Source organism: Carassius carassius, chromosome 3 (genome assembly GCF_963082965.1).
Source record: "Carassius carassius chromosome 3, fCarCar2.1, whole genome shotgun sequence".
Lineage (NCBI taxonomy): Eukaryota > Metazoa > Chordata > Actinopteri > Cypriniformes > Cyprinidae > Carassius > Carassius carassius.
Window position 1 is genome coordinate 911,881 of NC_081757.1, and position 13,973 is coordinate 925,853.

Consider the following 13,973-nt stretch of genomic DNA (forward strand, 5'->3'; position numbering starts at 1 on the left):
TGCAATCAAGTGCTCGAGGAGAGCTCTGTCTCGGGTGGCACGATCGTTGTGTCGAGCTCGGAGCTTGCACGGTCTATTGGCCACGACGTGTGGCTTGGCGAGGAGAGCAGCTGTCGCGATGATGCTTAATGGTGCTCAACGGCCGTGTTTGGCTGGGTAGGAATGATCACTGGTCCGGCAAAAGCAGCAGATAAATCCCCGGTATAGCTCTCTTCGTGGGTAGGAAAATCCGGGTCTGTGATAAGGTGACAGACGAAGCGAACCAGCATGCTGATAAACTGTCAATGGAAAGAGGTAAGTCAGCGATATTTATACTATGGGATTGATTACTTTATTATGGCCCACCTGTGTCGATTAGGCTAAGTATCTGACAAGCTCCTCCCGAATCTTGTTAATAAAAACATCATTTCGAGGCTCACAGCCCCGCCCACACAGAGAGCGTTCCTGCAGCTGCTGCAGAAGATGTGAGAACACTCTCTGTCTCTGTCGTGGATGTAACCCGATCCTTCCGACGGGTAAATATCCGTAAGGCTGCGGGACCCGATGGCATCCTAGGCCTTGTGCTCAGAGCATGCACAGTCCAACTAGCCGGTGTTTTCACAGACATTTTCAACCTCTCCCTCTGTCTGTCTGTGGTTCCCTCATGCTTCAAAAAACATTCTCACTCCCAGCTCGTCCCATATTGACGCTTCGTCAGGACCCCTTGGCGTCACTTTCTGACACACAGGGTACACCTTTAGGTCATTTTTTGATGTGCAGTTTCTCCATTAGTTTAGATAAAAAATATTGGCATCAACATGCCGATGTGAAAGGCACTGGGAATTTTATTATCATGACTAACTTTGGTACTATATATTGTGTAGTAATATTGCCATCATTGCATATATGTTGAGCTGTAATTTTTCATGGAAATAGTCTCAACGGTTTTATTTACGTCAGTTTTTGCAAATACCTGCGACTGTATTTTTATTTTCCTGCCATATTTTGTATTGTTCAGAAGTTATAGGTTTAGGGTAAAGCAGGGGTTGTATTCCAGTCAAAGTATAAATTTATATAAAATTATTATTATTAATTTTAAATACATGTAAACCATTAAACTAAGGCAAACAACTGGAAATTTGACATGCACTGACATGCAATCAAATGTGACTAAAATAATACACTCATTGTTCATGCTTCTGTTTCACGTCAGAGATGTAAATACTGTCCATCCTGTGAATGTGCTGTGGACATAAACAAATGAATGAGGATGTGTTTACATGCAAACATATTCATGTTTCATAAACAAAACAAAAAATAATACAATAAACGGCAGGAGTAGGAAACAAAACTATTAGAATTTTCACAAAGAGATGAAATCAAAAAATGTAACAATGTTTCAATCTTTGGATTCCATTCAATCACAGTCTAGTATCTAGATTGAGTATCTAGACCGAGAACATCAGACACATTTCTTTCTGAAACAGAAACATATGATGGTATTTTATTCTGGATGATGAGAGTCTTTTCTAACATTATAAATGGAACTCAGGGTAATAAATACACAATATGAGCAGATTAATGGAGGCTGGTCTCTGTTGCTCATGTCTGCTGTGTCTCATCTTCACCAGCAAAGGCTCAACCAATACAAGAAGGGGAAGAATCTCTCTTTCCTCTTCATCTTGTCTTTTTTATTATTATTTCTAAAACTCTTCTCACAATAATCACAAGTATTCGATCATCTCACACAATCATGCCTCAAACTGAGGTTTTAAGCGTTAAAATTATAATTAAATAATGTTTATAAGTATGTAATTCTGTTAAATAACATTCATTTTCATATTGACTGATACCGACTGACGTAAGTCAGATATAAGTATGGAAATTAATGGAAAGAGATATACACAAATATAGAGGAAGTGAATATGAAACAGGGTTTATAGACTAGTAAACAAATAATGTGAAGCTGAATGAGTGACGAGAGCAGATATAATAATCATCTGTTTGAAGCTGAGGACAGAAACATCAGACTCAGGACAGAAACACAACCTCTAAAGTAAGAATAACTCATAAGTTCATTCTTTAACTAGAATTAGATTTTGAGAGGTTAATATTATCTGATTTGGTGTGAATCCTTTTATGCCGCTAAGATGTTTTACTCTAAGATGAAAATGAGTGTATTTGAGTTTTTAATGCATTTCTTCCTCAGAAATGGACCAGACTCTGTATTTCATTCTTCTTCTCATTGGTGAGTGTGTTTGTGGTTTTATTCATGATCTCTAGTTTCATTAGGTTTGATCCTGTTATGAAAAGCATTAAAGCAGCGTCTCTCTTTCACAGTTCTCTGCTCCGTATCTGAATGTGTTCAGCGTCAGTATCACTTTATAAATGAGAACAAGACCTGGACTGAAGCTCAGAGATACTGCAGAGAGAAATACACAGATCTGGCCACCGCTGACAACATGAACGACACGAACGAGCTGAAGAAGAGTGTGAATGATGGAAGTGTTCAGAATATCTGGATTGGGCTTCAGAAGACGGGTCGTGATGAATGGCACTGGTCTTCAGGTGAACCTGTGCTCTATCTGAACTGGGGACCTGAACAACCAAATCTTGGTGATGAAGAATGTGTTATTATGTCAAATGGAAAATGGTATGCTATGGGATGTAATGTGTCCCTAAGCTGCATTTGCAATTCCTCCAATAACAGTAAGTGCATCTCCCTACAATGGCAACAAACATTAATGTATAAAAAGAAGCATAGAGTTTTTGACCCTGCTCCTGGAGGTCCACTGCCCTGTGAAGTTTCTATCCAACCTGCTTCAGCTTGTGATTATCAGCTGATCCTGAAGAACTTGATTTGCTGGTTCTGGTGTGTTTGATTAGGGTTGGAGTGAAACTCTGCAGGACTGTGACTCTCCAGAACAGATGTTGGCCACTGCTGTACACCGTTCTGACACAATACTAATCACTTCTACATTTTAATGTGGTCATACTGTACATATAAACCACCAGAAGTCAGTTTCTGTAGAGACAAACTAATGTTGGCCTGGAGAGAGAGAGAGAGAGAGCGAGAGAGAGAGAATTTCATTGAACAAATATGGATTTTTTTGTCACTTGGGAGAAATGTGAAAATCTATGATTAGAGCATAACTTTATTTGTATTTATTTTTCAGCAATATTTATATATGATGAATTCAAAAATGTCAAACAATTATTTTGGCAAGTGTTTCTTAATCATAATTCATAATTTTTGTAAACGAATTTATAATTAATAATTATTTAATTTATACATTTAGTAGCATATAGTAGGGGTCATGGGGATGTCTGGTGTAGGAAATCAACATAACCCTTTATTCAAGTATTATTAAAACTGTGTTAAATATTTTATAACACACACACATACAGTATATATATATATATATATATATATATATATATATATATATATATATATATATATAGTTACGACCCTTGGCTCAAGGGAAGCAACAAAACAAGGGACACACGAAAAACCCAAATTATAAGCTCAAAGTAATATTTATTTACTTACAAAATGAGACAACACTATATTATAGAATGAAACAAATTAAAGAAAATAACAGAATTTCTGTATTCATCAGTAAGGTCAGTGTGTAAAGCAAGATGCAGGTGTGAAGTGTAATGTAGTGTTGAAGTGAAAATAAAAAAAGGAAAACAGAATACAACACAACCAAAGAGTTCAAAACCAAAGAGTTCAAAACCAAAGAGTCCAAAACCAAAGAGTTCAAAACCAAAGAGTCCAAAACCAAAGAGTCCAAAACCAAAGAGTCCAAAACCAAAGAGTCCAAAACCAAAGAGTTCAAAACCAAAGAGTTCAAAACCAAAGAGTCCAAAACCAAAGAGTTCAAAACCAAAGAGTTCAAAACCAAAGAGTCCAAAACCAAAGAGTTCAAAACCAAAGAGTTCAAAACCAAAGAGTTCAAAACCAAAGAGTCCAAAACCAAAGAGTCCAAAACCAAAGAGTCCAAAACCAAAGAGTTCAAAACCAAAGAGTTCAAAACCAAAGAGTCCAAAACCAAAGACTGACCCTCCCCAGTCAATTTGTGATCTCTTAAACAGCATCCAAGGCACGAACACAGGTGTTTCCAGTAGACTGGCAATTTAGGTAATTAATGGTCTCAGGTGCCAACCGCAATTCACAGAATCAAGAGCAGGTGTCGTCACAATATATATATCGTTTTATATTTTGAAAAATATAAAATAATTATATAATTTCAATTCAAGTTTATATGTATAGCGCTTTTTACAATACAAATCGTAACAAAGCAACTTTACAGAACGAAGTCAGCCGGATGATGAACATTATGAATATTATTAATAATTAATAATTATTATATGATGCAGTCACACTTGTAGCAATATTTGTTAGCTCTGATGTTGATTCAGGGTTAGCATCATCTGGGGTCCTCTGAGGGTCAGCATCATCTCTTCTCAGGTGTTCTGGATCCAGACTGGAGCTTGTGTAAATCCTGTGGCAAAACATAGAAACAAATAGAGACATCATTAGCATAGCTGCTGTTCCAACAAAGTAAAATTAGTTTAACCCAAGCTAAAGAATAAGAATGCACATTTGATCAGATACAACTACACTCACAATTTAAGATAAATTGTTCAAATGCTTGGCGAAAGAGATGCGTTTTCACTTTCACTTTCACGAATGTCACGTCACTTTTTAATCTAGGTTTAAACAGAGAGAGTGTGTCTGAACCCCGAACATTATCAGGAAGGCTATTCCAGAGTTTGGGAGCCAAATGTGAAAAAGCTCTACCTCCTTTAGTGGACTTTGCTATCCTAGGAACTACCAAAAGTCCAGCGTTTTGTGACCTTAGGGTGCGTGATGGATTGTAGCGTGGTAGAAGGCTAGTTAGGTACGCAGGAGCTAAACCATTTAGGGCCTTATAGGTAAGTAATGATAATTTGTAACTGATACGGAACTTAATAGGTAGCCAGTGCAGAGACTGTAAAATAGGGGTAATATGATTATATTTTTTTTGACCTGGTAAGGACTCTAGCTGCTGCATTTTGGACGACCTGTAGCTTCAAATCAAATCAAAGTTTATTTATAAAGCACAGTAAAAACAACTATAGTTGACCACTGTGCTGTACAATTTCATACTAAAAAAGGTATAAAATAAGTGGTATACACATATGCATATATACACATACACATGTACACATGCACAAATATACATACATGCGTATATACACACACTACACACCTATACAAAAAAACATGCATAACACATACATACATACATACATACATAAATATAATAAAGACAAAAAATAATGCAAAAAAAAAAAACAAAAAAAAAAAGAGAATGAGTAAATCAGAACACTGATAAATGGTTTAAAAAGTCTAGGAACAGTTATATGCCTGAGAAAAAAGGTATGTTTTTAGCTTAGATTTAAATTCAGCTTCTGATGAAACTGATCTGAGGGAGACCGGGAGACTGTTCCACAACTTTGGCCCAACAACAGAAAAAGCCCGGTCACCTTGCAGCTTTAATCTAGATCTAGGGACCATCAGTAATTTTTGTTCAGAGGATCTCAGAGATCTAACAGAGGTTTTTGGGTTCACAAGGTCACAAAGATAAGTAGGGGCTGAACCATTCAAAGCTTTAAAAACAAAAAGTAAAATTTTAAAATCAATTCTGTAGTGGACCGGCAACCAGTGCAAGGAGCGCAGTACAGGGGTAATATGTTCGAACTTGCGAGTACCAGTCAAAAGTCTGGCAGCTGCGTTCTGAACCATCTGAAGTCGATTTATATTAGATTGACTAATTCCAACATAGAGAGAATTACAATAATCCAGCCGAGATGACACAAATGCATGGATCACTCTCTCAAACTCAGGAAAGGTTAAAAAACTCTTGGTTTTAGATAACAATCGTAGTTGGAAAAAACAAGATCTAACTACAGAGTTTATCTGTTTGTCAAATTTGAGTGAGGATTCAAAAATGACACCCAGATTTTTTGTAGAGGGTCTTTCATAGCAAACTAAGTCTCCCAAATCATAATTAAAGGTGCCTGAAGGCTCAAAAACCATAACCTCTGTTTTGCTCTCATTAAGGTGCAAAAAAATTGAAGAAAGCCAAGACTTAATATCAGCCAGACATGCAGCTAAGGATCTCAAAGCTGTTTTGTCGTTGTGCTTCAGGGGCAAATAAATTTGGGTGTCATCAGCATACAAATGAAATGACAGCTTGTGCTTGGTAAAAATAGACCACAAAGGAAGCATATATAATGAGAAAAAAACAGGAGCCAAAATGGAGCTCCTTGAATACCCACATATTTTTCTAGGCGCGATATAAGAATTTTGTGGTCGACGGTATCGAAAGCAGCGCTTAAATCTAAAAGTAGAAGTATCATTGAGTCCCCTGAGTCTACAGTTAATAAAATATCATTTAAAACTTTTAAAAGTGCAGACTCCGTACTATGATGCTTCCTGAAACCAGATTGAAATTTTTCAAATATATTGTTTGATTCTAAGAAGCTCTGTAATTGTACTAAAATAACCTTTTCTAAGGCTTTAGAAATGAAAGCCAAATTTGAGATCGGTCTATAACTTGATAAGACGGCCGGGTCGAGATTAGATTTTTTAAGCAGTGGTTTAACAATTGCATGTTTAAAATATCTTGGAATGGTTGCTGTAAGAAGTGACTTATTTATTATAGCTAAAATACTTGGTCCAACAACATCAAAGACCTCAAGAAAAAACCGAGTGGGAACAATAGCTTGTTTATTGACGAAGCAGGACAACCACCTAGAAGTGCATTACAATAGTCCAGTCTAGAGGTCATGAATGCATGAACTAGCTTTTCTGCATCAGAAACAGATAACATGTTTCGTAGCTTGGCAATGTTTCTAAGATGGAAGAATGCAGTTTTTGTATCATGGGAAATATGATTTTCAAAAAACAATTTGCTGTCTAATATAACACCCAGATTTTTGACTGTAGAGGAAGTAACAGTACATCCGTCTAGTTGCAGATTGTAATCTACAAGATTCTGTGTGGTGTTTTTTGGTCCAATAATTAATATCTCTGTCTTATCCGAATTTAATTGGAGAAAATTATTTGTCATCCAATCTTTTACATTTTTAACACACTCTGTTAGCTTAAAAAATTTAGAGGTTTCATCTGGTCTCATTGAGATATATAGCTGAGTATCATCAGCATAACAGTGGAAGCTTATTCCGTATTTTCTAATAATATTACCAAGGGGCATGTATATTGAGAATAGAAGGGGACCTAGGACGGATCCTTGTGGCACTCCATATTTTACTGATGATAAATGAGATGACACCCCATTTAAGTAAACAAAATGGTAGCGATCGGACAGGTAGGATCTAAACCATCTTAGAGCCTGCCCTTGAATACCTGTATAGTTTTGTAATCGATCTATGAGTATGTCATGATCTATGGTGTCGAACGCAGCACTAAGATCAAGTAAGACTAGAAATGAGATGCAGCCTTGATCTGACGCAAGAAGCAGGTCATTTGTAATTTTAACAAGTGCAGTTTCTGTGCTATGGTGGGGCCTAAAACCTGACTGAAATTCTTCATACAGATCATTTTTGTGCAGGAAGGTGCTCAATTGAGCAGACACAACTTTTTCTAAAATTTTAGACATAAATGGAAGATTTGAAATAGGCCTATAATTTGCCAGTTCACTAGGATCTAGTTTTGTTTTTTTAATAAGAGGCTTAATAACCACCAGCTTGAATGGTTTTGGGACGTGACCTAAAGATAACGATGAGTTAATAAAAAGCAGTTCTTCGACTACAGGTAGCAACTCTTTCAGTAATTTAGTGGGTACAGGATCTAATAAACATGTTGTTGGTTTAGATACAGTGATAAGTTTATTTAGCTCTTCCTGTCCTATAGTTGTAAAGCACTGCAGTTTATCTTTGGGTGCGATGGATGAAACTGAAGTGTTAGATGCTTTAGAATCTACATTCGCTATTGTATTTCTAATGTTATCTATTTTATCAGTGAAGAAATTCATAAAGTCATTACTATTTAACGTAGGTGGAATATTTGAATCAGGTGGCGTCTGGTAATTTGTTAATTTAGCCACTGTGCTAAATAAAAACCTTGGAATGTTTGGTTATTTTCAATGAGTTTGTGGATATGCTCTGCCCTAGCAGTTTTTAGAGCCTGTCTATAGCTGGACATACTGTTTTTCCATGCAATTCTAAAAACTTCCAAGTTAGTTTTTCTCCATTTGCGTTCAAGACTACGAGTTACTTTCTTGAGAGAGTGAGTATTACTGTTATACCATGGCACAGTACGTTTTTCTCTAACCTTTTTCAATTTGATGGGGGCAACAGCTTCTAATGTATTGGAGAAAATAGTGCCCATGTTGTCAGTCATTTCGTCTAATTCATGTGTATTTTATGGGTACAAATAGCAGTTGAGATAGATCAGGCAGGTTATTTGCGAATCTGTCTTTGGTGACTGGAACAATAGTTCTGCCCAGACGGTAATGCTGAGACATATAGTTAATATCAGTTATACGCAGCATGCACGATACAAGGAAATGGTCTGTAACATCATCACATTGAGGTACGATATCTATAGCAGTAAGATCGATTCCATGCGATATAATTAGATCTAGTGTATGATTAAAACGATGAGTGGGCCTGGTAACATTTTGCTTGACTCCAAAAGAGTTTATTTTAATTGTTTAATCAAACATGTAGGGTCATTAATAACTAATAGCATCTCCGGTCATCAGTTTTGGACATTACTGAATGGAATTCTGCCTCTTCTTGATGTTAACGAACAAAATTTGGGTTCAGTTCTTGTTTCGTCAATGTAATTTCATTGTGTTCACTTTTACCCATATTACAATATTTTGTTTTGGAGATTTTTATTGTCAGAAATTAATATTTTTGAAGTAGATGTTTCAAAACAAATACAAATTTGTGATCACTAGCTTCAGAGTCTGTGATAAACCACCTGAACACTGTGAGCTGTGCGATACATTCAGCTTTCAGGATCTCAACACAAAATCAGTCTCTAAATGATGTGTTTCTGATGATAACCTTGAAGCATCTTAAGAATAATGAACAAACTGATTGATGAATCTGTTTTCATCTGTTTTTCTTAAAGCAAACACAGAACTTGTCTTAGTCAATCAGCTGAAGAGTTGGAGAGATGCTCAGAGTTACTGCAGACAGAATCACATTGATCTGGTCAGTGTGAGGAACCAGAACGAGAATCAACAGGTTCAGCAGTTCATTAGTGACAGATATTTATCAGGATCACGAATCTGGATCGGTCTGTTCAGAGACTCATGGCAGTGGTCAGATCAGAGTGACTCTTCATTCAGAGACTGGGACACTGCTGAACCTAATAATAATGGAGGAAATGAAAACTGTACAGCTGTCAAACTGAATGCTCAGGGGAAATGGAATGACATCTCTTGCACCAATCAATATCCTTTTGTGTGTTATGAAGGTGAGTAGATCTTCACAACACACACTCCATCGGTCATGGTTTGGCAAGGGAGGACCCAGATGAAGAATTAACAGGGAGAACAGTTTATAAACAAGAGTGAGAACACAAACCGATGAGGCAGGAAGACAGTCCACACAATAGGGCAGACACACGACAGGAGAACAGGCTGGTCGGATAGAGGTAGCTTCAGACTCTGTGGCAAAAGGAGACCTGGTAACAGCTCAAGGAACCACAGGCTTGAACCTGTTGATGGGAACTCTTGAAGCACCAAAATGTCTGTCAGGTCAGAAGAACCAGCGACCAGAGAGGACCAATACAGACAATACAACAGGAGAGACTAGAGATAGACAGATCAAGAGCAAACCAATGCCTAGGGAGAAAAAACTTAAAAGAAAAACAAATAATAAAATACTAGAAAAAAAGACTGGACCTAAAATGAAAACAATAGAATAATGATTGGAAGCAACTAGGAATAACTAGAACTACAAACAAAAATAAAAAAAGACAGCAACCTTGCTGAAAACTGAAAAAAAAAATTGAGAACTAAAATAAAAACTAAACCACAAAGACTGGAACTAGACTATAGGCTACAGACGGAAACAAACAAAAACTAGAAAAACAAGAGAGAACTAAACAAGATGCAATATACTGAATAAAGAGTATAACAAGACTGAATTAAACAAAGATAGGTCAGACACTGTTGATGGCAGGGCAGTATCCTGACACCATCATCACCTCCAGATCTCTTAAAGTTCACTCTACATGTCTGACATGACAAATTCATCCCCAGTGTTTGTTCTGCATGTTGTTTTTGATCAGTCTCTCTCTAGTTTCTGCTTGTGCTGGTTTTATCTGCAGATCCTGAACTGATTGTGATCCGAGAGAATGTGACGTGGCCTGAAGCTCTGAGATACTGCAGACAGAATCATGTGGATCTGGTCTCGGTTCATTCAGAAGAGATGCAGCGTCGTGTGATGAACGTGGTTAAACTGGCGTCTACTGCGGAAGTGTGGTTGGGTTTACGTTACTCTCACATTTTGGGCATCTGGTACTGGGTGAGTGGAGATACCGTCTGCTATAAGAACTGGGCTCCAGGGAACGGCACATCAGAGGAGGACTGTGAACACACAGTGAGATCTGGAGCAGTTCAGTCTGGAGGAGATCAGCGCTGGATCAGCCTTCCTGAGACTCACAAACTCAACTTCATCTGCACAACTTATGAAGAGTAAAGAACATGTGAATGCCTGAATGTTTATTTCCATTATTTTCCTGTTTCCAGTTGTTAAGGTTAAATACATGTGTACGTTTTTTTTTTCTTCTACAGATTATGTTAGATGAATAGTTCATGCAATCTTTCATTAACATTTTATTGTGCTGTGAAGTGTAGATGGTCTGTATTTCTCCAGGTGGATGAACCAGTGTGATTCCTGTAGGTGGTGTTTTTATGTTATTCAGTAACGGCAGAATTTCTGTCTGTCAGTTTAATTTTGTGAGGGGTCAATAAGGGTATCATATTTATATAATAAGATAAATCTTGGTACTGTTTTCTATAAGTTTTATGAGAAAATGTGCTATTATCAAAGTTAAATTAAATTAATGAATGCGACGGAAGAGTATAATATGAGTAAAATTATATATTTTTTATGTTTTGAGAATTTTTGTATCATGATGTGGCTGCTTCTCTCTTATGCTTAAAGATTTTATGTATTATAAATATGAAGTAACTTTAGAAAATACTTTTTGACTGAGATTGTCTGTGTGTCTCAGCAGAATGAATTCAGGTTTATTCTTAGAAATGAAGAGGTGAAGGTAGGGTATACAATTTTGTAATGCTTGCTTGAGTGCTTTATTCTCTATTGACATACTACCTCTCCTCTCTTTTTCAGCCTTGCTCCCCATCAGAATAAAAGTCCTCATAACAACATGGGGCACTTCTAACACAAAAGTAAAACTGTTTAATTTTTAACTCTTACAATATCTTGTGTTTTGCTCCATGAACTCGGGATCAAAGCTTTGTGAAATAGAGGCATCATCTCAGCTTGAGGAAACGTAACTGAAACAAGAAATTTTAATGACAAACAAATCACGTTGAAAGCATAGCAAAACTGTGTTATAATTAACAACTCATAAATTGCAACATTCCCCCCACCCCGATGGACCATAGTTCATCACTACTCATTAATTTCCAAAGAATACAGTAACTGTACTGGTCTGCTCAACACCATTCGAGGTGAAGTGCGCAAGTAACAGAAACAGAATCAGAATCAGAATCAGAATGAGCTTTATTGCCAGGTATGTTTACACATACGAGGAATTTGTTTTCGTGACAGAAGCTCCGCAGTACAACAGAATGACAGCGACAGAACATAAAACACATAATAAAAGAATATAAAAATACAAAAAATACAAATAAGTAGACAAGGAATGTCAATATACAAATTGACAATTGTAGGCAGGTATATTACAAAAATGCAGTTATGTATGTACATGTATATTATGTGCAAAATTTAAGTGTATACTAAGTATGTGTGTTAGATAAATTAAGTGTATGTGTATATAAATATAAAGTGTAGTGTGTTCAGTGTGTTCAGTGTGTATCAGCTGTTCATAAGATGGATTGCCTGAGGGAAGAAACTGTTCCTGTGTCTGGTCGTTCTGGTGCTCAGTGCTCTGTAGCGTCGACCAGATGGCAACAGTTCAAAGAGGGAGTGTGCTGGATGTGAGGGGTCCAGAGTGATTTTAACAGCCCTTTTGCTCACTCTGGATAAGTACAGTTCTTGAATAGATGGGAGGGTTGTACCGATAATTCGCTCAGCAGTCCGGACTACCCTCTGTAGTCTTCTGAGGTCAGATTTAGAAGCTGAGCTGAACCAGACAGTTACTGAAGTGCAGAGGATGGATTCGATGATGGTGGAGTAGAACTGTTTCAGCAGATCCTGTGGCAGGTTAAACTTCCTCAGCTGGCGAAGGAAGTACAACCTCTGCTGGGCCTTTTTCACAATGGAGTCAATGTGAATGTCCAACTTGAATGACTCCACTGCAGTCACAGTGCTGTTCATGATGGTGAGTGCGGGGAGTGCAGGGGGGTTTCTCCTGAAGTCAACAGTCATCTCCACTGTTTTGAGCGTGTTAAGCTCCAGGTTGTTGAGAGTGCACCAGACAGCCAGCTCTTTAACCTCCTGTCTGTAAGCAGACTCGTCACCGTCCTGAATGAGGCCGATGAGTGTGGTGTCATCTGCAAACTTCAGGAGCTTGACAGAGGGGTCCTTAGATGTGCAGTCATTAGTGTACAGGGAGAAGAGCAGTGGGGAGAGAACACAGCCCTGGGGAGCTCCGGTGCTGATTGTACGGGTGCTGAATGTGTATTTTCCCAGCCTCACTAGCTGCTGCCTGTCTGTCAGGAAGCTGTTGATCCACTGACAGACGGAGGTGGGCACGGAGAGCTGAGTTAGTTTGGGCAGGAGGAGGTTTGGCATGATCGTATTAAAAGCCGAGCTGAAGTCCACAAACAGGATCCTCACATAGGTCCCCGGTCTGTCTAGGTCAGGGGTTGGCAACCTACGGCAAGCGTGCCAACAGTGGCACGCAGAGGGATAATCGCTGGCACGCAAGCAATAAGGAAAACTGTATAATGACGTACAGTTTGATGTAATAACTTCTCATAGTCACACAGCCTGTTAGGAGCTACAAATACTATTAAAGTGTGAGAATTAACTTGCATGGATGCACGTGCAAACACTACACATACTAGGTGCTTCAGATCAAAGCCTCGTCTAACAGCACTCGTCAATGTCAAAATGACTGAGATGGCCAATCAGATCAAAGTAGGCGGGGTTTACTGTTCACAGAAGCAGAGCACGAAGCGTCAGTTTAACGTTAAAGAGAGTGAGGTAAGATGAAGCTGCAAATCAATTAACATTAGTCAACTTTGAATAATACGTTTTACCATAGAAATGTTAAATGACCTAAAGCTATATCCAGTGATGAAAAATGTTCTGAAATATGGCCATTTTGAGAGAAAGAAAGTGTGTGGGGGGGGGGGGGGGGGGGTAAATTGTCTCTCTCTGCAGACAATGAAGCGATTTTGCCCCTTTGTTGTTGAGAAATATAATCTAGCAATTCAGTATCGATTAATAAAAGTAGCGTGACAACACTCATAGGTTTATGAGCTTCTGAATGCTACTTTTTGCACAGCATGATCTCAGATCTCTGTGTGCGAGTGGTGTGTGTTGTGTGTGTGTCTGTGTGTGCACGTTCATCAATTAAAGCAGTGCATTAACGTTGATTAAACGTTAAAAAAACGTTTTTTTTTATCGTATAATAAAAAATTCTGTATGTACCGTTTAAATACAGAATTATATCGGGGTGTGGGGGGGGGGGGGGGGGCTGTGTTGGCACAGTGGTTAACCATAAAAATAAAAAATGGCACGTCATGCCGAAAAAGTTGCTGATCCCTGGTCTAGGTGTTGCAGAACATAATGCAGAC

At 38.0% G+C, this 13,973-nt stretch overlaps 1 protein-coding gene across 1 annotated transcript; it reads left to right on the plus strand.

The window, feature by feature from the left end:
- Positions 1–1,981: 1,981 nt before the first annotated feature.
- Positions 1,982–10,722, plus strand: LOC132115683 (macrophage mannose receptor 1-like). Its single transcript, XM_059524099.1, has 5 exons — positions 1,982–2,035; positions 2,189–2,227; positions 2,320–2,688; positions 9,140–9,487; positions 10,346–10,722. The coding sequence occupies exons 2-5, from the start codon at positions 2,191–2,193 to the stop codon at positions 10,714–10,716; spliced, it is 1,125 nt and encodes a 374-aa protein (XP_059380082.1). The 5' UTR covers positions 1,982–2,035; positions 2,189–2,190; the 3' UTR covers positions 10,717–10,722.
- Positions 10,723–13,973: the final 3,251 nt, after the last annotated feature.

Excerpts from the sequence above, each read along its gene's own strand:
- LOC132115683 (XM_059524099.1), top strand. The coding sequence starts at position 2,191 with ATGGACCAGACTCTGTATTTCATTCTTCTTCTCATTG. Across the intron at positions 2,228-2,319 it reads TTTCATTCTTCTTCTCATTG|TTCTCTGCTCCGTATCTGAA; the intron begins GTGAGTGTGTTT and ends TCTCTTTCACAG. Across the intron at positions 9,488-10,345 it reads TCCTTTTGTGTGTTATGAAG|ATCCTGAACTGATTGTGATC; the intron begins GTGAGTAGATCT and ends TTTTATCTGCAG.